The sequence below is a fragment of the Erpetoichthys calabaricus genome, chromosome 1, assembly GCF_900747795.2.
Source record: "Erpetoichthys calabaricus chromosome 1, fErpCal1.3, whole genome shotgun sequence".
Lineage (NCBI taxonomy): Eukaryota > Metazoa > Chordata > Cladistia > Polypteriformes > Polypteridae > Erpetoichthys > Erpetoichthys calabaricus.
In genome coordinates, this window is record NC_041394.2 from 327,570,818 (window position 1) to 327,595,609 (window position 24,792).

Sequence of the window (24,792 nt, forward strand, 5' to 3'; positions counted from 1 at the left end):
GAAGGGATGCAAGGATGTTGTTGAGAATTTTCTTAACAAATACAACTACAGAACATCAAACTATGTCCAGCAGGTTGACAACATGCTTAAAAAATACAAACCAGGAAGAGCATCATATCACTAAAGATTCATTTTCTGCATTCACACTTGGGCTTCATCCCTGATTATCTTGGAGCAGTTTGTGATGGACATGGTGAAAGATTTCACCAGAACATTGTAACAATGTAACAGTGGTATCAGGGATGGTGGAATCCATCAATGCTGGCTGACTGAGACACAAAGCGCCCAATGTGGAGTACAAATGAAAATGAGCAGCAAAACATTTTTAGCTAAAAAAAAAAAACACATCAGCATTATTAAGTGAGTAAACACACTAGAGATAAAGAAAATAATTTCAGATTTTTCTAAATTTCTATGTGATACAGAAAGGCTGAAATGATATTTGTGTTTAGACTGAATCTGTATGTAATACTCACCAAAATATTTCAAGAAGCAAAACTCTTGAAAAAAATTGTTGCTCAGTGTGGTTAATAAAAAAAAACATACACTTGACAGTTATATGAAGAAGAGACACATTATGGTATAGTTTTTATGTTTACACATCTTGAGTTCCTACTATTGTCCACCTGCAAGATTGGCCTGTACTTATTTACTTTCAGAAGCAGAGAACACTGGTTTAAGCTTGTATTGCAGGTGAGAGTAGATGTGTTATCAGCTGTGCAGGCCACCTACCTTTGCTGCTATATAATGCCCTGCCAGAACTGTCTGTGTGAGAGCACACATTCATAACCCATGGTCTCCGCATAGGCTTATAAACAGTGTACAAAGTTAATCTGCTGATTCTTTTGTATTCCACAACATTTACATATATGGTGCACCTAAAAAAATACCTTGTGTTTAACAAGCTCAGGTCTCTTCTGGATTTTGGTCTCGTTTAACCTTTTCATCTTGTGTTACCTTTTTGTTTTCATTTTTAAGTATTGATAATTTATTGCACAAAACTGAACTCTATTAAACTTAAGCATTTCACTTTGCAAATAATTTCACAAAACAATATCAATTGCATTAGTGGCAAAGTAAACATGCAAAAAGGAAGCCTGCCTTGAAGCCTTCCCAGGATCACTTGTGAGCAGGATGATACCCAAAACCTTTCCCAGTAGCCCATCAACGAGGATGCGTTGAAAATACCCACTCCCCAATAAAACAATTTCAAAACCTGAGGTGCCTGGGCGACATTTACTACAGTTCAAGTATTATACAAGTTCCCAAGTTATTTTACTTCATATCTTTCTCTGGTGCATGGCTTCTTCTGTGTCTTCGAAGACTGCTACTGCAAGAGAATTGTTTACCACACTCAGAACAGCAATATGGATTCTCATCAATGTGGATTTGTATGTGTTTCTGGATAAGGCTGCAGGTGGAGAATCGTTTACCACATTCAGGACAACAATACGGTTTCTCTCCAGAGTGAATTCTTTTGTGCACCCAAAAATTGCTATTATCAGAGAATTGTTTGCCACATTCATGGCAGCAATACGGTTTCTCTCCCGAGTGGATTCTCATGTGTACCTGAAGTTTACCAGTACTGGAAAACTGTTTGCCACATTCAGAACAGCCATGTGGTTTCTCTCCAGTGTGAATTCTTGAGTGTCTCAGAAAACTGCCTCTGCGAGAAAATCGTCTGCCACATTCAGAGCAGCAAAAAGGTTGTTCTCCAGTGTGAATTCTTTTGTGCACCTGAAGACTAAAGCTGTATAAAAATTGTTTCCCACATTCAGAACAGCAGTACAGCTTCTCTCCAGTGTGAAGTTTTATATGCACCTGAAGACTTCTACTGTCAGAAAATTGTTTGCCGCATTCAGAACAGAAATAAGGTTTCTCACTAGCATGAATTACTGTGTGTGCCTGAAGATTGCTGCTGTTGGAAAATTGTTTGCCACATTCAGAACAGTAATATGGCTTCTCACCAGTGTGAGTTCTCATGTGTCTCTGTAAATGGCTGCTGGTGGAAAATCGTTTTCCACACACAGGACAGCAGTGTGATTTCTCACCAGAGTGAATTTTTTTGTGTATCCAAATACTGCTATTGTCAGAGAATCGCTTACCACATTCACCACAGCAGTAAGGTTTCTCTCCTGAGTGAACTCTTGTGTGTACCTGAAGACTACTGGCACAAGAAAATCGTTTGCCACATTCAGAGCACCCATGTGGTTTCTCTCCTGTGTGAATTCTTGAGTGTCTCAGAAGACTGCTTCTGCGGAAGAATCTTTTACCACATTCAGAGCAGCAATAGGGCTGTTCTCCATTGTGATTTCTTGTGTGTACATGAAGACTAGAGCGGTCAGAAAATTGCTTGCCACATTCAGAACAGCAGTAGGGCTGCTCTCCAGAGTGAATTCTTGTGTGTCTCTGATAACTGTTACAGAAGGAGAATTGTTTACCACATTCAGAACAGGAATAAGGCTTCTCTCCAGTGTGAATTCTTATATGCGCCTCAAGACTGCTACTGTCAGAAAATTGCTTACCACATTCTGAACAGCAATGCGGGTTGTTGCTAGTGTGAATACCTGTGTGTCTCTTAAGACTGCCACTGCAGGAGAATTGTTTGCCACATTCAGGACAGCAATACGGTTTAGTGTGAATTCCTGTGTGTCTTTGCAAACTGCTACTACAGGAGAATCGTTTGCCACATTCAGAACAGCAGTATGGCTTCTCGCCAGTGTGAATTCTCATGTGTTTCTGGAAATTGCTGCTATTGGAGAATTGTTTGCCACAGTTTGAACAGGAATGTAGCTTCTGTTTTGAAAAACTCCACTGTGGAACCTCAGTATTTGATTTTCTTTTATACATTTGTTTGGGCTTTTGACAAGTATGCAGAGACATTGGATTTATATTTTGCACCTGTTGAGGAGTGCCAGGGAAGTCTGTTAGTTTCACTGTATGCAAACAGCTGGATTGCACTGAGGCTGCTCCTGAATCTGATTTCTTCACATTTTCCTCACATGCTGATCGTTGTTCTTTGCCTTGAAGAGGGTACTGACCAAATGAGGATGAAGTGAAGTGGTCACAATCCTGCAATTCTGTAGAAAAACATAAAATGTATCATTTAGAGAGGTTTAAATAAGTGACACAGAGGGGTTTAGATAAAGACCTAACATGAATAAAACACATTGACAAATTTGTTGGTACCCCACCACAAAAAAAAAACAACCCATAACTGACTTTAAAATAACTTGAAACTGATTTAGAGTGTTGATACACAATATTTCAAATAATAATAATGGACAAAATTGAGGGGACCCTCAATCGAATATGTCATTGCACAATCTTTAGAGGCAGTCACTGCAAACAAGTAGTTACTGTGGCTATCAATGAGACTTCAGCACCTTTGCACAGATAGTTTGGCCAACTGTTCTTGAGAAAACTGTTACAGCTGTGTCAGGTCTGAAGGGGTCCTTCTATAGACTGCATGGTTCAGTTCTTTCCATAGATGTTCCATAAGAATTCAAATCAGGGCTCATAGTAAACCACTTCAGAAGAGTTCAATGTTTTGTTCTTAGCAGTTTTCTTGTTTGATTTTAGCTGTGTGTTTTGAGTCATTATCCTGCCGGATGATCCATGACCTTGCAAGGGGGACTTAGCTCTTTGACACTGAGCAGTAAGTTTTGCTCGACAATGTCTTGCTAGTCTTGAGATATCATTGTTTCTTGTTCAGACTCAAAGCACCTCATGCAGGATGCAGCCCCAAAACATAACGAACCTCCTGCACATTTCACAGTAGGTATGGTGTTGTTTTCTTTGAAATCTTGAATTTTTGCCTGTGGACATACAGCTGATATTATTTGTGTGGGCTTTTAACCCGAAAAAACAACTCAATAGTCAAGAAAAAATTTTGGGGACGTCCCCGTATATTGCCCTAAGATAATATAAGAAATAAAGAGATCAAAGTCTTTGCATTTACAAGAACATTTGATGGTTTTACTTTGAGAAAATGGTGGATTTATACAAAAAGGATTATGGGAACAGGAAATGGTTGGCAGGAAGTGACGTTAAGAACAGGAACCGGAAGCAACGTCATCGAGGTGAGACGGAAGTGATATGATCTGTAAGCGCCAGAAGTGATGTCATTGAGGATGGCCAGAAGTGACGTTGTTGCGGCCATTTTTATGTCCGGAAGTGAGGGTAATTACTTTTCTTCTGGTTTTCTGTGGAAAGAAGAGATCCAGGTAAGTACCACGTGACCAACTCATATCTCGCGATAGTTCACTCACCTTTAGGCTCTTTGAATGCCTCCTAATCGCACATGTGTGACATGACCCCGCCCTCAGCCCAGACCCATCAGGTCGGGTGACCTGCACCGAGAGGTCATGGACACGGGAGAAAGCATCCGCATTGGCCTGTAAGGAACCTTGACGATAAATCACACTAAAACGATAAGGTTGTAGATCCAAAAATCACCTAGTGACACGTGGATTCGACTCCTGATGAAGGGCCATCCACTGTAAAGCGGCATGATCTGTCACCAGAGTAAATTCACGCCCCAGGAGATAGTACCTTAAGGACATTACAGCCCACTTAATCGCCAAGGCTTCCCTCTCCACCGTGGCATACTTGGTCTCCCGGTCCAGCAGTTTCCGGCTGAGGTACATCACGGGGTGTTCAGCACCATCGACGCATTGGCTCAACACGGCACCCAAACCTGTGGCCGATGCGTCGGTCTGAAGGATAAAAGGAAGAGAAAAATTAGGAGATCTTAAAATAGGTGCTGAAGTAGGGGGTAATTTCAGGTCACCAAATGCTTTATCAGCCGAATCATCCCATACCACTTTTGAAGATGCTCGTTTCATGTGAGACTAGATAAGGGCGCAGCAATTTTGGAGAAATGAGGTACAAAATGGCGATAGTAACCTGCCAACCCCAAAAAAGCTTGAACTTGCCTCTTATTTATCAGACGGGGCCAATTATTGATGGCATCAACTTTGCTACACTGTGATTTAACAATACCTCCACCCACTAGGTAGCCTAAATATTTGGCTTCACGTAACCCAAAAAAACATTTCTTTGGATTAATATGAAGCCCTGCTGACACTAGTGTGAAGAGTACCGTTTTAACCTGCACTACATGGTCCTTCCAGGTGTCGGAATAAATGACTACATCATCCAGGTAGGCGGCACTAAATGAATTGTGGGGCCGTAGCAGTGTATCTACCAGACGTTGGAAGGTAGCTGGTGCCCCGTGCAAACCAAAAGGAAGGACCCTGTATTGCCAATGTCCACTTGGGGTTCTAAATGCGGATTTTTCTTTAGCGGAGGCCATTAAGGGAATTTGCCAATACCCTTTCGTCATGTCAAGAGTAGTTAGGAATTGTGCGTTCCCCAGTCGGTCGAGTAAATCGTCCACGCACGGCATGGGATACGCATCAAATTTAGAGACCTGATTGAGACGACGGAAGTCATTACAAAACCTCCATGACCCATCAGGTTTAGGAACTAGGAAAATTGGACTAGACCAAGGGCTATGGCTTTCTTTAATAACCCCTAATCCTCTCATTCGCCTAATTTCCAACTCTACTTCCACTTTCTTTGCCTCCGGGAGCCTATAGGATTTTTCCCTGACAATCACTCCAGGGTCAATGATGATGTCATGGACAATCAGCGCAGTACGTGCAGGAATCTCATCCACAACTTTGGGGACAGACAAGACAGCTTGTTTGAGATCTTGTCGTTGTTCCAACGTCAAATTGGGACCAAAATTAAGGTGGGTTTGAGCTATAAACAAGGAACGAGGCTGGCCGGAGGAGGGATCAAGTTCCCTATCCTTCCACGGTTTCAGCAAATTAATATGATATACTCTCTCAGTCGGTCGACAATTGGGTTGTTTAACCAAATAATTGACAAGACCTTTTCTTTCTTTAATCTCATAGGGCCCCTGCCAATGGGCTAATAATTTGGAATGTGAAGTTGGGACAAGGACCATTACACGATCACCCGGGACAAATTTCCGAATGGTGGTATTATGGTTATAATAACGCGACTGCGCTGCTTGTGCTTTTTCCCAATTTTCTTTTAGAAATGGCCTACTTTTCTCCAATCTATCGCGTAATTGCACGATATATTCAAGAACATTTGAAGTAGGAAGGACCTCCTCTTCCCAACCTTCTTTTAACATATCCAATAAACCTCTGGGCTGTCTTCCGTATAATAATTCAAAAGGGGAGAAACCCGTAGAGGCCTGTGGGACTTCCCGGTATGCAAACAAAACAAGAGGCAGTAACTGATCCCAGTTTCTTCCATCCTCATTAACTAATTTGTGTAACATCTGCTTTAATGTTTGATTAAAACGTTCTACCAATCCATCAGTTTGCGGGTGATAGACTGACGTTTTCAGATGTTTTATACGGAGTAATTTAGACACCTCCCTGAACGTCTCCGAAGTGAAGGGAGTCCCTTGATCCGTTAGAACCTCTTTGGCGATCCCCACATGAGCGAATATCCCTATTAGTTCCCGTGCAATATTTTTTGTATTAGCTGAGCACAACGGAACAGCTTCAGGGAATCGAGTGGCATAATCTACTAAGACTAAAATATATTTAAAGCCCTTTACCGAGGGTTCTAAAGGTCCTATGATATCAATTCCGACTCATTCAAACAGGATATCAATAATGGGAAGGAAAACTAGAGGAGCTTTATTCTCTTCAAAGTTTTGTCGGAGCCTAAATGGACTCCTAGAAGGTGAGCATGTGCTAACTCGCACACTTGTCGCTGAAAAGTGCGTGGGACTAGCAGCAATGTTCGCACTTCACCCCCGTGTTCTGCCACTCTATATAGTAATTCATTTTCTATTACAAAGAATGGCATTGATGGCATGGGATCTAGGGTTGTATAACCATCGGCAGACACTATAGCAATCCTTGCAAACTTTAAAGAATCATCATTTCATTGTTCTCGTTTAAACGAGGAAGGGGTTAACACAATTTGAGATGATAAGTCTTGTATTGGGTCTTTCTCGACCTCAATGGGCAGGGCTACTGCCTCTATGTCCTCTCTGTTAGCTGTACTAGCTCCCGCAGAGGATGCTGGGACATCAAATTCTTCACACTGGGTACCCGTATGGGTCCGTGCTACTGTGGGACATGGCGTGAAGGCAGTCGGAGCATCATTTTCCATGACTAAGCCTAAATTTGTTTTTGGTACAGTTACGTTATTACCGCTATTGATTTTATTCCAGTCTCTACCCAATATAACTGGAAAAGGGGAATCCGGTAATACAGCCATGGACATACCAACTAGATTGTGATTTATTGACACCCCACATCGGGCTGTTTTGTAATACCGGATGTCCCCATGAATACATTTCAGACTAGTTTTTTGCTTAGTCCACTGTTGCGGCAAAACGAAATGGGCAGCAACAATAGAAATGTTACTCCCAGAATCAAACATCGCCCTTACTTTCCTACCATTTATAATAACTGCACCTGTATATGGAAGAGATAACGGGTTAGTCACCGTGGCACAATACCTTTCTCCCTTCACCAAAGAACAATCCATGGGCTCCGAAGTACAGTTCGGGGACAGGTGTCCAAGCTCCCCGCACTTGAAACAGCGAGGGGGGTTGATCGGTCTGTCTCGTTTTCGAACGGTAGGGAGGGGAGACTGGCGGGTGGGCTCAGGGACTGCCCCACGTGCCTGTTGAGCGTGACGAGAAAACCGTTCCGATCACCCCGATTTACAAGCCGCCCAGTGATGCTCCGCAATCTTGATCAGGGTGTCCATATCCTCATAGTTATGTTTACGGACCTGCTGGGCTATCTGGTCAGGGAGTGCAGGCACGCAGGTTTCACAGGCCAGTAGTTCGGCCATTTTGTGTGAAGTATTTATGTCTGGCCTTAACCAGCGACACACTTTGCGCCAAGCTTCAAAAGTCTGAGTTCTCAATGGCCTCTCAGGGTCAAATTGCCACTCCCTCCATTCATTCGCCTGCTGTTCCACTGATATGCCATAGCGCTTGAACACTTCAAGTTTTATAGTGTCATTATCGGCAGCCTGCTCCTCGGTTAAATCGTAGTAGGCTCTCTGCGCCGCCCCCTTCAGGTAGGGAGCCAGTAGGTATGCCCATTCCGCCCTCGACCATGCGGTACGCTCAAAAACTAGAAAATACATTTCAATGTCGTCATCTTCTGTTAAAGTTGTTAATTGAGTAGGAAGTGACCGAGCAGCCTCCGTTCGTACTGATGCAGCTGCACGGGCCTCAGCTTCAGCTAGCTGTGTCCTGGTCTCGCCCATCTGTACTTTTAAGGTGCGAAGTTCGCCCATAATTGTAGACAGCACGGTGTTCAGGTCCTGTTCTTCTGTCATTGTTGAAAAAACAGGAAAAACAATCCTGCCAGCTACGCCAATTGTGGGCTTTTAACCCAAAAAAAACAACTCAAAAGTCAAGAAAAAGTTTTGGGGACCGTCCCCGTATATTGCCCTAAGACAATATAAGAAATACAGAGATCAAAGTCTTTGAATTTACAAGAACATTCGACAGTTTTACTTTGAGAAAATGGTGGATTTATACAAAAAGGATTATGGGAACAGGAAATGGTTGGCAGGAAGTGACGTTAAGAACAGGAACCGGAAGTAACGTCATCGACGTGAGACAGAAGTGATGTGATCTGTAAGCGGCGGAAGTGATGTCATTGAGGATGGCCAGAAGTGACGTTGTTGCGGCCATTTTTATGTCCAGAAGTGAAGGTAATTACTTTTCTTCTGGTTTTCTGTGGAAAGAAGAGATCCAGGTAAGTACCACGTGACCAACTCATATCTCACGATAGTTCACTCACCTTTAGGCTCTTTGAATGCGTCCTAATCGCACGTGTGTGACACTTGCTAAAAGGCTGCAGTTTTGACTCATCTGTTCAAAGGATGTTCTCCCAGAAGCATTGTGGGTCGTCAATATGCAATTTGGCAAATTCTACTCTAGCTTTTTTATGCTCTCCTTTCAACAGTGGAGTCCTCCTGGGTCTTTTTCCATTGGGGCCGCTGTCACTCAAAAGCGACAGTTGGTGTGATCAGACACTGATGAACCTTGACCTTGGAGCTCAGCTCATTTCTCTTTGTAAGTCCTCCTTGGCTTTTTGTCTACCATTCTCATTATCCTTCTGACCATTCTGGGGTCAATTTTCTTCTTGCAGCCGCGTCCAGATAGGTTGGCTACGGTGTCTGGATAAGTTGCCCCTCACATTTCGCCCCCGTTATTTATGTACATATCTATAATTGAAATTAAAAATTTAATAAACCTTACTCAACATTGAAAATAAAAAACTTCACTCAGGTAGTGTTCTTAAATGACTCACAGATCAACGTGTTCCACTGAAAATAGTATGCGTGATTGCCTCCATAAAAGGTGAGTATTTTACTTAAAATGTAATCAGTGTTATGTGATATAGTATTGTACGATTGTACTGGATTTTGTGCGATTTTTTTGCCAGCACTTTGGCCGTTTCAAGACGTGCGTTTACGGTTTTCGCTGCCTGATTATTGGAGCTCCATGGTCTTTCATTTCTAGTTGTATCAATAGTAAACAGCCACACAGGGCCACTTTGTTTGATGTGCTCACACAGAGAGTGCCGGTAAGTGACTGCTTATCCAGCTGAGCTAAAAGGAACTCCCTTGGGCTTCAGAACTTTTAAACTACAACTAGGAGGGTCTCCCATTATGCAGTGGGGTCAGTTGCTATCTCTTTACCTCGTTGCACTTGCCTTTCCCCTGAGCAATCCTGGACAAGCCCCCAAATGTCAGGGCCATTGCCCTTCTTTGCGTCGTATTCTCACACAAAGAAGGTGCGGGTGTTGTTTAGTTTATTGGATTTACTGGTTTGGCTGACTTTTAGCTTCTGTTTACTGGAATTTGCTACTGGATTGTGTCTTGAGAGTGTATTCACCTTAGAATTGCCTCTCATGGCATTTCTTTATTGCTTTTTTGTGAATAAATAACATTTTTTTTATAAAGATTCTTTGTGTCCCCTATTATTTACAAACTGAGAGTTTATGGTCATCCTCCCTCTTGTTGGACTTGGGCAATAATTTGGAACATTGTTTGTGATTTTTCAACTTTCAAAGCCTGTTCTTCACTTTTAGGCCTATCCAGGCCTGACATGTCCCATTTGGCTTGGGTCACACTTGTCTTGGGGGTGCGACCTGTTTTGGGCAAGCCAGTCAGGATTCTGGCCTTATTTTTGTAGGCCTCCCCTGTTTTGGTGCCAGAATCACAACACAGTGAGGTTGAGAGAGAGCCTGCTGCTGTGTCATATGATACCTAGTGAAGCCCACTCACTCAACTCACTTGGTCAGTGGAAGTTCCCTTCAGATAAACTGGATAAGCTGGTGTTTCCTTCCCAAGTGCATGGCCTGCCTCTCGACACGGGCACATAAAACGAATCAGGCAGTGCCCAGTGTAATTTCTTGATGGTTACAAGTGTGCTACAGTAGTTCTAAGAGGTCAAATGGGAATGTAGTACAAGTCCCTCCACGTCTGAGCAGCAGGACCTCAGTTTGCAAAGCTGGAAACTTCATGTTGACTCACCACTTGTGCCACTCATCTAATTGGGCAGCAGACATGTGTAGCACTGGCTCGGTCACCTAACCTCAGAGTTGCCAGAATGGGCATTTTCATGTACATCTGGACTATTTTTAAATCTGCTGTGCATAAAAAAAATTGGCTTGTGTGTGATTTCTCATTATGGGTTCTTCTTCTTGAAATTGTGTGTGATTTTGTAAGACTGGAAATCATTATTATGTGAATTTGCACAGCCCTTCAACCTTCAAAAGCGGCTCTTTTCTTTCCAACATAATGATAGTGAAATGTCACACAATCTCCCTCATTCAAAATGTAAAATGTGCCAATTTCACAGATAGTTAAAGTTTACTGAACCAAATACAGCATTTGCTACTCAATTACCGATTGCAGTGGAAGTCGACCATTACGGCGAATTAAACAGTCAGTCTAAAAAAGCCAAAGCACAAATCGGTGTCGAAAATCGGAATGTACTAGCAGGATATGTGCAGCACACAACGCATTTTCACAGTAACTCATCTACTGTCGGACCACATTTTGCGAACTGTTGGAAAAATGTCAACATAGCTTATAAAACAGAAAAAAAAAAACAATATTATAGAAGGTGAGGAAAGATCCTCCCAGTTTAAAACAACTGATCGCTTCTGCTCTCTGAGATGATACAAAGGTTTATGCCTGTGGCATAACTGGTAAGTAATTCTTATTTATTTCACTGTAGCATTTATAATAAACCATTTTGTCATTCTGGTTAAAACATTTTGGGCTTTCAGTTAATGACAAGTAAGGTTTTGGTTTGGGCCAGATGAAAGATTGGACAGATTCTCAGTATAAATCTTCCAAGTTTAATTTGGAGATGCCTTTTCTTCTGGTCTTCTCTAATTTATACATAAGAATACATAAGAAATTTGACAAATAAGAGGAGACCATTCACTCCATTAAGCCAGTTTGTTTAGCTAATAGCTAAGCTGTCCCAATATCTCATCCAGATTGTTCTTAAAGGTTTTCTGCTTCAACTCCATGTCTGGGTGGTTTGTTCCTGAGTCCCACAACTCTGTATAAAGAAGTACTTCCTGGCTTCAGTTTTAAATGCACTTCCACTTAATTTCCACTGATGTCATTGAGTATATGATTCACCTTTAAGCTGAAAGAATGTTGCTGGATCTGCTTTATCAGTGCCTTTGAGGATTTCAAACACCTGGATGAGGTCCCCACACATGCAGTCTCCTCTGCTTGAGACTAAAGAGGTTAAATTCTCTGAGTCTGTCACAGGAGGACATGTCTTTAGGTTCCATGATGCACTTGGTTGCCCTCCTCTGCACTCCTTCAAGTGCTGCTATGTCTTTATTATACTGCTGTGACCAGAACTGCACACAATACTCACCACTGCATTATCTAGTTGGGAGCATAATGTTCTTTGATTTAAAGTCAATAGTTTGTTATATATTAACTAGGGTTGCCAGATGTCCCTTATACAGTGGTGTGAAAAACTATTTGCCCCCTTCCTGATTTCTTATTCTTTTGCATGTTTGTCACACAAAATGTTTCTGATCATCAAACACATTTAACCAGTAGTTAAATATAACACAAGTAAACACAAAATGCAGTTTTTAAATGATGGTGTTTATTATTTAGGGAGAAAAAAAATCCAAACCTACATGGCCCTGTGTGAAAAAGTAATTGCCCCCTTGTTAAAAAATAACCTAACTGTGGTGTATCACACCTGAGTTCAATTTCCGTAGCCACCCCCAGGCCTGATTACTGCCACACCTGTTTCAATCAAGAAATCACTTAAATAGGAGCTGCCTGACACAGAGAAGTAGACCAAAAGCACCTCAAAAGCTAGACATCATGCCAAGATCCAAAGAAATTCAGGAACAAATGAGAACAGAAGTAATTGAGATCTATCAGTCTGGTAAAGGTTATAAAGCCATTTCTAAAGCTTTGGGACTCCAGCGAACCACAGTGAGAGCCATTATCCACAAATGGCAAAAACATGGAACAGTGGTGAACCTTCCCAGGAGTGGCCGGCCGACCAAAATTACCCCAAGAGCGCAGAGACGACTCATCCGAGAGGTCACAAAAGACCCCACGACAACGTCTAAAGAACTGCAGGCCTCACTTGCCTCAATTAAGGTCAGTGTTCACGACTCCACCATAAGAGACTGGGCAAAAACGGCCTGCATGGCAGATTTCCAAGACGCAAACCACTGTTAAGCAAAAAGAACATTAAGGCTCGTCTCAATTTTGCTAAGAAACATCTCAATGATTGCCAAGACTTTTGGGAAAATACCTTGTGGACTGATGAGTCAAAAGTTGAACTTTTTGGAAGGCAAATGTCCCGTTACATCTGGCGTAAAAGGAACACAGCATTTCAGAAAAAGAACATCATACCAACAGTAAAATATGGTGGTGGTAGTGTGATGGTCTGGGGTTGTTTTGCTGCTTCAGGACCTGGAAGGCTTGCTGTGATAGATGGAACCATGAATTCTACTGTCTACCAAAAAATCCTGAAGGAGAATGTCCGGCCATCTGTTCGTCAACTCAAGCTGAAGCGATCTTGGGTGCTGCAACAGGACAATGACCCAAAACACACCAGCAAATCCACCTCTGAATGGCTGAAGAAAAACAAAATGAAGACTTTGGAGTGGCCTAGTCAAAGTCCTGACCTGAATCCAATTGAGATGCTATGGCATGACCTTAAAAAGGCGGTTCATGCTAGAAAACCCTCAAATAAAGCTGAATTACAACAATTTTGCAAAGATGAGTGGGCCAAAATTCCTCCAGAGCGCTGTAAAAGACTCATTGCAAGTTATCGCAAACGCTTGATTGCAGTTATTGCTGCTAAGGGTGGCCCAACCAGTTATTAGGTTCAGGGGGCAATTACTTTTTCACACAGGGCCATGTAGGTTTGGAATTTTTTTTCTCCCTAAATAATAAAAACCACCATTTACAAACTGCATTTTGTGTTTACTTGTGTTATATTTGACTAATGGTTAAATGTGTTTGATGATCAGAAACATTTTGTGTGACAAACATGCAAAAGAATAAGAAATCAGGAAGGGGGCAAATAGTTTTTCACACCACTGTATACGGGACATGTCCCATATTTGATCATTTTGTCCCCTGTCCCATACTGACCTTTCATGTCCCATATTTAGTTCATTTTCAAATTTCATAATAAAAATATATTTTTACTACCTTCTTACGGTACTTAGTTGTAACTTTATAAGTAATTATACTTTCTTTTCTCAGATTCTCTTGATGAAAATAACCCAAATATAATGAGGAAGCTAGTGCTTGCTGCCTGTTTGCAGCTTGTTCAGTTGCTATGGGTTGGCTGAGGACAGCGACACGGTTACCGTTTTGCTCTCCAGCCGCGCTGCTGTGCAGGTCTGTATCAACATCGCAACATAAGTGTCAACAAAGTGTGTTGTAACAACTTGTCACGGACCACTTTTTTTCTAACTGCCTGTATTAAATAATATTTCTCTGTTGTCTGTATTAAATATTTCCAAATGATTTCACTTTTCCAGGATTTTTTTTAGCTTGTATTAAATAATTTTCAAATGATTTTACTTTTGTTTTCCTCATAACCCATTAAAATCCTTGCTTTATGTTTTTCCCTTATGTCTCCACTTTTATATAATATATTGGTCTGAGTGTGTAGGGGGCATGTATACATTTATATATATATATAGTAATATAGAGAGAGATTTTAAGAGTGTCCCATATTTCTAATTTTCTAATCTGGCAACCCTAATATTAACATTTTATCTGCCCTTTTCCCTTTGTGACAGACCACAATGAAGGTTAATATGTTTTTCTGCAAAAGATGCACTGTAGCAGGGTACCTTTGGTTGCACAAGGCTTTAAATGATAACTGTTACAAACATTGATGCCTTTGGTAGAATATTTTTTTATTGTCTCAAGAAAAAATTGTTGTGTCGTATTTCACCAGGGTGTTTGTAATTGTACTGCTTAGGTTTAGTGATGTCATATCATTCTGATAAGGAAAAAAATGTTAAAAGATTGTTATATTCACAGTGAACAAGAAGGAACGTAAGAGACACAACACGCCTGATGAAGGTTATACAGCTGAAACATTGGGTCTCTTACCTTCTTTCTTGTTCACCGTTAATATAACAACCATTTAACTTTTTTTTTCCTTTGCAGATGCACAGCTTTTCAATGTTTATAAGGTTGCCTGAAAAGAACAAACAGGCAAATGGGCTCTCGTCATAATTTATTTTTTTCTACCGTTCCATCATATGCATTTAAAGAAATCCATTTAAAGGCTTCAGTCTGTGGACATTTGCGGTTCCATAAAAATGTCTCTCTTTGGCCCCGCCCACTCCTGCAAGTCAGGGGCTGACTGGCCAATCAGAGGAGTGACGTTCACAGATGTTTGCAGCTTAGTGGTAGAGAGGTGTATTTGACTGGCATTTTGGTTGCTTGAACAGACTAATTAATACTGGGATTGATTTTGAAGGATCGGAGGGGGGATTTTGAGTGTGATTGGGCTGTGAAGTGCCTGTAAAATCTGGCACTTCTGTAACATTCAGGTGGAATCTCCTCCGATTCCTTCCCAGCTCTTGCTTTCTTGCCCTCGGCCTGCCTCCAAACCCCATTGTCCTTCCAGGGCTCCATCTCTAGCAGGATCTACCAACTCTTGGAAGCTCCTATCTGTAGTTATTTAATAATCTAGTAAATTGGAATATATGCAGATTATTTTTTTAATCAAGTTCACTGATAAGGCTTAATATACTCCCACAATCTAAGACTGAAATGGCTCAAAGGTTAACTGAATAACCTGTACCCACAGGTAGACTCTGATACAAAATGTGTGTACTGAAATGTACATAATGCATAACACCATGTTATCAAATTCATGCAACATTGTGCTGTTCAAAGGTCACAGAGCCCATTCTGTGTTCATTCTTTCACCAGGGCTATCAGCAAAAAATCCATGACTACTACATTAAATATTGCCCATGTTCTGAGAGGACATTGTCAGACCTGCTTAATTCAAGTCAAGGTGGCCAGCAGCATAGGGTGCAAGACATCTTCATCATGGAATCAGGCACTTGTCCATCACGGAGTCCACTCACATACACACCCGCCACCTTTGAAAGGATTTATTATATATAAATAATTTATTATATAAATTACTAGCCAATCTCTGTGGCTCTGCCCGCGTAGTAGTGAAACAGGCCAGACTATAAAAATCAATAAACAAAAAGGTATCACTAGCTAAGCGGAGGCAAGGTACACCCCAAAACACAGAGACAGACTGACTCCTCACTCCTGACGTCACGCTTCCCCCCCTTCCCTTGGCCCACAGCCTCTGTCTTGGATTAGTGCAAATAAATTGGTACCGCAAGCGAACTATGATTCTTAATGTGATGAGAGAAGTTGCAAAATCAACAGGAATGTTCAAGCAAATTCTAGAAAAACAGCCCAATCTAAATCCATTCAGTAGCTCTCTTGTTCGCTAGCTAAGTGGATGTAAGATGCACCCCGAGGCTGGCATGTAAATGAGGAGGGGCCTACTGCATGTCTCTCAGATTAGCGTGAATATATCACTCCTGCAAGCAAACTGTGAAACTCAGTGTGATGAGAGAGAGTCGCAAATTTAACCAGAATGTTCAACCAAATTCTAGAAAAACAGCCCAATCTAAATCTGTTAAGTAGAGATAGATAGATAGATAGATAGATAGATAGATAGATAGATAGATAGATAGATAGATAGATAGATAGATAGATAGATAGATAGATAGATAGATAGATAGATAGATAGATAGATAGATAGATAGATAGATAGATAGATGCTTTATTAATCCCCAAGTTCTCTCATTTGCTAGCTAGTTAAGCGGAGTTAGAGTATACACCCGGAGGCTGGCGCGTGAGTGAGGAGGCCCCACCCCCCTCCCTCGCAGCCAGATGAGTCTCTCTCGGATTCACGCAAATAAATCGGTACCGCAAGCGAACTTTGATACATAGTGCAATGAGAGAAATAACAAAATCAGCCGGAATATTCAAGCAAATTATAGAAAAAAAAACCCAATCTAAATCCGTGAAGTAGTTCTCTCGTGAAAAGTGGACAGACAGACAGAAGTTGGATTTTATTTATAGAGAGAGATATCCCTACACATTCAGGTTTTCACAAGGCAGACTAGCTGAGTGCTTTTAAAAGTGCAATAATTGATGACATCATCAGGATATCGCACCAGCAGCACAAGAAATTCATATTTCTGTGTTGCTGTTTTAAACAATCCCTGGTTAAGTACAGATCTTTACACAAAATGCAACCTTAATATATCATTATTTATTAATGTTACTTAATATATTTATGGATTCATTTATGATACTCATTCAAATGGCTGTGCAACATGAATGAATAGTTCAAGTTAGCTGACTGAACACAGCCAGACCTGCTAAATCTAAACCTCCCCACTTCCTGACCCTCACCATAACAGTGAAGTGGCCACCACGAGGTTTGTAGAACAACACTATGTCTCAATCAAAGGAAATTTCAGAAGAAATGAGGGAAAACATTGTTGAAAGTGACCGATCATGAAAGGATCACAAAGCTATTTATTTCTAGGGCTCTGGGACTCCAATGCTGCACAGGACGAGCCTTTATCTCCAAAATGGAAAACGTCAGGTACATCGGGGAGTCATCTCAACTGATGACAACAGATAGAGGACAATAAATGACAATATTTACTTTGACTTTTTGTGTCGTTTGACTTTAAATGTTTAATGTCTTTTGAGTTATTAGGTGGAAAGGACTGGAAGTGTGCAACAGGTGATGGCACAGTCTTGATGGGTATAAAGGTCAGTTCCCAGTGCCTACGAGTATTCCAGTTTTGTGGATAAACCTCATCGCTTTGCTGGCATTTCTTGAGGATTTTGGCTTTCTGGTTAAAACATTTTGGGCTTCCAATTAATGACAAGCTGGGTTTTGTATTGAGCCAGGTGAAAGATAGGACAGACCCTCAGTATAAATCTTCCAAGTTTAATTTGGCTATGCCTTTTCTTCTGGTGCTCTCTAATTTTATATATAAAAAATTTGACAAACGAGAGGAGACCATTCAGTCCATCAAGCCCATTTGTTTAGCTAATAGCTAAGCTGTCCCAATATCTCATTCAGATTCTTCTTAAAGGTTTTCTGCTTCATCTCCATGTCTTGGTAGTTTGTTTCAAAGTCCCACAACTCTTTGTGTAAAGAAGTGCTTCCTGGTCCCTGGTCCCCATGCAGTCTCCTCTGTTCGAGACTAAACAGGTTTAATTCTCTGAGTCTGTCACAGGAAGACATGTCCTTAAGTCCCATGATGCACTTGGCTGCTCTTCTCTGCACAACTTCAAGTGCTGCTGTCTTTCTTGTACTGTGGTGACCAAAATGGCACACAATACTCCAGATGTGGTGTGACTAGTGCATTATACCCTGTAGTTTGAGCATAACACCCCTCAAATTCAAAAGATTTTTATTTATAACTTAACATTTTATCAGCTCTTATCCCTTTGTGCCGGTTACCGCAATAAAGTTTAGCATGTTTTCTGCAAGAGATTCACTGTAGCAGGGTACCACTGTAGGATAACTTTGATCACACAAGGCTTTAAATAAAATTCACAGGCTGCAAATCCCATGCAGCTACTCGTCATCACCAGATGACTTCAGTTGGTTTCCACCAGTTCTCTTTCCTCTCCACACAGCCATTAGCCCCTACCAGTACAGTAGATACCTAAGACGCTGGATCACAAAGAATGGTCAAGGCATTCATGTCACCCACTAGATTTTCCAAACAAAGAGACAGCAGATGCCTGCTCGTTTGGTGTCTAATCTTGAAGAAAATTCAAATTTTTGTGAATTTTCAAAGGGAGGATTGTCATTGGTATTGCTTTTGCGCAGTGAATATAATAAGCTCAACCTGCCCAAAATTGGCTTTCAATTAATTTTTTATCCACTTTACCTGTAAATGCAGTCATTTTAAAACAATTTCCCACTCAGATATGAGCATCATAAAATGTTCATGTTTAACACTTATAGTACAAGGCAACCTTTTAGGTAAAAAAAAAAAAAAAAAACACTAGCCAAATGTTAGACTTACTTTTTCCAGAAAGACTTGATGGGGTTGGCTCAGATTCTATTTTTTTCCTTGATTCTTTCTCTGTTTCTTCTTCTAAGGTCTCGGATTTCACGTTGACAGGACACTCCTGAAAAGAATGGTACCCGTCCTGCAGGGAGACTACTCCGGTCATGTCTGCATCTTTACAGGCATACTCTGAATTGAGGTCCTCTTCCTTGACGTGGTCTTTAATTTCACATTTCTCTACGTCAGTACAGGCAGATGTCTGCTCAGAGTCTTCTGCAATGCCCACTGACTCCCATTCACGGTCCTCTGACTTAATGGGCAAACTAGTCTGACTGCAGAGGCTGGCTTCCCATTCACAATCCTCTTCTTTAATGGTCATGTCTCTTTTCTCCATGGTGTATTTGTCAGGCTGGTGCATGTCCCCCAGCAAAAACACCTAAGAATTCCTGGGAATAGCAGCAGCGCCCATCTGTTTGGAAAGAACAGAATTTCAGGTTCTTGTTATTGATGTTAGGTAGAATGCCTAGAGGGGGCTGGGTGGTCTCGTGGCCTAGGAACCCCTGCAGATTTTATTTTTTTCTCCAGCCGTCTGGAGTTTGGTTTTGTTTTTTCTGTCTTCCCTGGCCATCGGACCATACTTTTACTCTATGTTCATTAGTGTTCCCTTATTTTAATTCTTATTTATTTTGTCTTTTTTCTCTTTCTTCATCCTGTAAAGCACTTTGAGCTACATCATTTGTATGAAAATGTGCTATAGAAATAAATGTTGTTGTTGTTATAGCAACACATCAGTTGAGGTTTAAGCCAAAACAATCAGTTCACAGCTACTACACCTTAACCTCCTCATGCTTCATATTAAATAGCCTAGAGTAAAACAGTAGGAAATGTCATGAAAATAAAGCAAGCAGACGTGAAGCCATCTCCCATAATTCTGTGCTAGCAGTAGGTAACACCCAGCACAAAATGTACTGTTTAAATAGGAGTGTGGGACAGAGTACATCAGCGTTTCTCAACCTTTAAGTATTTGCGACCCGAGTTTTCATAACAGCTTTAATCGCGCCCCCCTAACGTTTTTTTGAAAGGAGCCCACTAATACCAATTTGTTCTTTTTTAATTAATGATATATCATAGATGCATATTTTATTATACCTACTTAACTTTTATCGACATTTATCTAAATCTATATTTATTTTTCTAGTATCAGAATGTAGTTTAAGTTAATTTGTTTTGGTTTCAATAGATGTATTTTTCATATTTTCGATTCTTGTTTTCTTTTTTTCACATCTTTGTGCCCCCCCTAGGAGTACATCAACCTGACGTGCAAAGTAGGGAGGCGTGGTGCCACTGAGGCTTAGGATCTGTGCTGGTATCTGGAAGGTTGCCCATTCAAATCACCATTACTGCCTACTCTGCTGGACCCTTGAGAAAGACCTTTAACCTGCAATTGCGCCATGGGTGCTGTACAATGGCTGACCCTGGGCTCTGACCCTAATGGGTATGCGACAACAAACAAATCCCTAATACAAGAAATTGTATAAGGCGAAATAAAGAACAAAACGTCAGATTCAGTAGATGTGCTGGAAACATGCAGTAGTAACACAGCATGGTACAGATAACATCATACTCCGCAGCAAAGAGGGGGCAAGTGGTTGCTATTTGGCAAAAGGCAGCATTGCCCCATTACTCTCAAACTAAAGGAGTTTTGGACACTTTCATGTATTTACGTTAGTGCTAGAAAGTTTGCGAAATCTTTTAGACTTTTGTTTCAATTTCTGCATAAATATGACCTAAAACACAATCAGATTTTAATGCCAGTTTTAAAATTACACAGAGAGAACGCAATTGAACAAATGGCACAAAAACGTTCTACTTGTTCATTTCTTTATTGAGGAAGCTTATCCATTGGCACATGTTTGTGTGTGAACCTTTTTGGATTATAAGTTTATTTGAAGTCAGGTGTTTCACTCAATGGGGAGTATGAACACCAGAGGGCACTGTCGCTCCTCAAACCCAACAGACAGACACTGCGGACACAAGTTTAAAAGCACCGAGAGCGGGTTTATTTTTCTCATGCTCTTTACAATGCCTTCTCTAGCACCACAGCCCCACGCAATATGCAATACAGCCAACAATTATTCCTTCTTTCTCTCTCTAATACTTTTTCTTTCTCCTCCACACCTCCCAGCAAGCTTCGTCCATCTTCCACCCGACTATGGCTCCCCCCTGAGAGGTCAGTCCAGTCCTTTTATATTGGCCAACCTGAAAGTACTTCTGGGCTTCCGCTCACGTGGCCTGCCAGCACTTACGGGCTGGGTGAAAACCTTGTCTCTTGTATATTCACAGCACCCCCTGGCGAAACCTAAAAGGACTGAGATATAGAACTCCAGTATGTGTGTTATACATATATATATATATATATGAGTGAGACAGAGAAAGATTACTTGTGCTTTTGCTACGTGTGGAGGATTTGGTGAATAAACTATCCTTTATTTGAACCCGGGACTCACTGTGTGTTTGTGTTTGGAGGTCTGAGACTAGCTGACACCCCTGGTTTCCATCACACTGGACTCTGACAGTGAAAATGAAATTTCCCCGAGCAAGGTGCTGTAACAGCTCAGTTTCAACCAAAATGTCACTATCCCACTCAGAATTTGAGATGCCCGGCTACACATGTTTCCCTTTTTCCAGTCTTACTCAGCAGTCCATTTATGGTTTGTCAATCATATTTTTTTTTGTTTGGCCCAAGTAAGAAAATGCACAATAAAGCCAATCCAAGCAGAAGCAGCATGACCAAAGCATGGTGCCAGTTCATCACAGGGCCCATTTTTAATCACCAGATAAACTAATTTGCTTATCTTTGAAGATGTGAAATGAAAACTGGAGCAGCTGGAACAAAATATACACAGACAAGGACCAGAGGCAGGAGATGAATATTGGGGGGTTCAGTTCATAGAGTAGCAGTAGAACTGACCACCCTGCCACCATGCTGCCCAAGCACATTTTCATTACCTACTTTGAGTATGAAGAAGAGAGACTGGAAATGAGGCTAGGAGGTTAAAAAGGGTGGAATCATCAATTGGATGTGCGACACATTAATTTACAGTGCATTACTTGTAACATCAGTGACTGTTAGAGAGGAGGTTTCATTCTGTTAATGACGAGTCTAGACCTTGAAGTTTATTAAATGGTCGAGTTATTACCTAGCTCAGAGGTAGGCAATGTCGGTCCTGGAGGGCCATGGTGGCTGCAGGTTTTCATTCCAACCCAAGTGTTTAATTAGAAACCAATCATTGCCAATCTCAGAACTCATTTAATTTTCTGGCTTGTTAGTCTGCAATTTAATGTTCTTATATCGTAAATTTTTTCTCCCTTTTCAAGGATATTATCCAAATGATTTGAAGCCTAAGTCGGATAATTTTCAGTCTGTCACATTTCTCTTTTAAGTGTTTTATTAAATCAAACAGTCCATGATAAATCCACACACGTGAAACAACACAGAATGAAAGCTGCTGGCTGCTTTGTCATTTACATCTTATTGCTAATAAGGAGCCATTAAAAACAGTGAATGCAGAGTTTAAGACTGAAATAAGCAATTAAGGGTGGGGAACCTTAACAAGCAAGACCACTAAAATGAAGCATCAAAATGTCACATAAGCAATAAGGGCTTCATCAGCAATAATTGACGTCTCATTAAGAAACAAAAACCTGCAGCCACTGTGGCTCTCCAGGACCGACATTGCTCACTCTGATCTAGTTCAAGTCTGGCCTAGGAAGGCAAAAAAGGCTGGACTAGGGTAACTAATATCTTTATGTCCTTATTATTTACTTTTTAGGCTTAACTCTCTGAAAAAAAAAGGTTTGAGCCATTTGGTTAAGGATTGTGTTTCCACTTTCTTGTATGAGTTGTGCAGTACTTCCTCGCTTCAGTTATTTTCTCCGGGTAAGATTGAGGGCTACCTTTTGATTGACCAGTCTAGAATTAATGGACATGTTGGACAGATATGTCAATCCAGCTTTATTTATTTAATTTATTTATTTTACTTGTAAAGTGATATTTGACACAAGAGGGTTATATTATATATATATATATATATATATATATATATATATATATATATATATATATATATATATATATTTCACATTACGAAACAATAATACTGTACTGATCAGGCTGGAGCTACCGAGCACCGTAAGTTCAGAAGGCGCAGTGCGTTATGCAAATGAAACATCTGAGCGAGTGGAGGTAACCCCGGGAAAAGGGGTGGAACGAGCGCGAGAGGCGGGTTTGAGTGTGGAAGGCACTAGAACGGAAGCGCTTTTGCTCGGCTTTAGTGGTGAACCGCGGGAGTCACACGAGGCAGCAGCGGCAGAGGTGCGGATGAGAAGGAGCAGTGTGGTGTGCGTGAACAGCACGGAGTGAACGAATGAGTTGAGGGAAGCGGGAGTGAAGCAGCGACGTGCTTCTGGACCGTAATTCTGAAGCAGAAGATCGTAATAGAAGGGTTAGACGAGTCCGAGTGCAATTAAAGCTAACGCAATCACTTGCATTTATGTCGGCTTCTCCAGGTAGTCCCGTCCTCCTCAGACATGAAGGTCTCGACCACCTGAGGAGCAGTGTGTCTCTCTCAGATCAGGACCCACGGACACTACTGTTTACTGTTACTTTCCACGGCGCAACTTGTGTTCTGTAGAGTACAATTATACAGTCGTTGATGAGCAATTAAGGGTAGTATTTGTGGACCTTTAACACAAGTTTTAATGTATGCCCATTTAAGAGATGCTTATTCTTTCCATTAAATCAGTCACACAGTACATTCAAAGTCAACAGCCGATTCCGTTGTTTAAGTCTTATTTTGACACGTCTGTGTCTCTTATGCTGTGGCAATCTGAGAATTAGTACTTTGGCCTCATTTTCTTTTTGTCTTCTTTTCAACTTGCCTTTTAGGAAGGCATTCAAATTCAGGTTGTACTTGCTCAAGCAGTATTTTATTGAAAGTTCAGGTTTAAGGTCATTGTTTTAAACTATGCCATTAATGTTTCTTAAATTCCTTTGTATTGATTCTACATTAAACTTGTGATTCAGTATGTATTTACTTCATGATTTATGTATTGTTTTTATAATTACGTTTTAATGTTGGATGCGATTATTATTATTATTATTATTATTTTTTTTTTTTATCATTTCTCAGCCCTTATATACATATATAAAGACACACACACACTGCCCTCCATAATGTTTGGGACAAAGACACATTTTCCTTGATTTTGCTCCACAGTTTAAATTTTCAAATCAAACAATTCTGACGTGATTAAAGGGCACATTGCAGATTTGCAAACACTTCGGTCTCATCATATAGAAATGGCCATTCTTTTTATTCATGGTCGCCTCTTTTCATATATATACTGAATACATGTGAATAACATCTGTATGCAAATGATTGTTTGTTAACGTTGGGATAGGCTTCAACTTCCTTGCGACCCTGCAATTTTAGAAAATGGACGGATGTAACTTTTAAATGATCTCTTTCAGTCACACTCAGTTCCAACGGCTAGTTAACACTGAGGTATGTCACTGTTTTTTCTTCATTTTTGAATTAATCTCGATTTTATAATAACCGCTGTGTAAAATCCGTTTCCTCGCATCACTTAATGGATGGATGTACACCTACTTTACCCGACTGTCTGAACTGTCGATTCATCTCCGCCCTAAAGAAAGGAAGAAACTAAGTAATCAGTGCACTGTCTACGTGAAAGATAGTTCAAGTCACGCAGCGACAGCTACCGGCCGACGGAATTCGCCCCTGAAATTCAGGAGTCAATGAGGCAATTTAAGGAAGTGGACGCTAAAACAATGAGACAAGCAACTCCGACTGGAAACTGCAGTAAGTACAAAAAGTATCAAGAGAAGAGCCACAATTCCAGTTACTTACCCTCGTATTTTTTGGGTGCTCTCCACTCTCGATCATTGCACACAGACTCCGTCAGCCGGACACAAGAAGACAAATAAGAAACACTATCTAACACTTCACATCCACCGTTCGCTATTGCTCTTCCTTCTTCATCTTCTTCTTCTACTACTACTGTTTCTTGTTAAACGTTCCTCGCAACTCCGAAACAACAAGCACCTCGACTTGTG

The 24,792-nt window shown here is 40.9% G+C and overlaps 1 protein-coding gene across 1 annotated transcript; it reads right to left on the bottom strand.

Moving 5' to 3' along the window:
* Positions 1 to 444: 444 nt before the first annotated feature.
* On the bottom strand, positions 445 to 24,792 carry LOC114664656 (zinc finger protein 260-like). The gene is made up of 3 exons (XM_028818851.2): positions 24,587 to 24,792; positions 18,669 to 19,122; positions 445 to 3,080 (listed from the first exon to the last, which is right to left on the bottom strand). Exons 2-3 carry the CDS (start codon positions 19,069 to 19,071, stop codon positions 1,276 to 1,278), a joined length of 2,208 nt encoding a protein of 735 aa, XP_028674684.2. The 5' UTR covers positions 19,072 to 19,122; positions 24,587 to 24,792; the 3' UTR covers positions 445 to 1,275.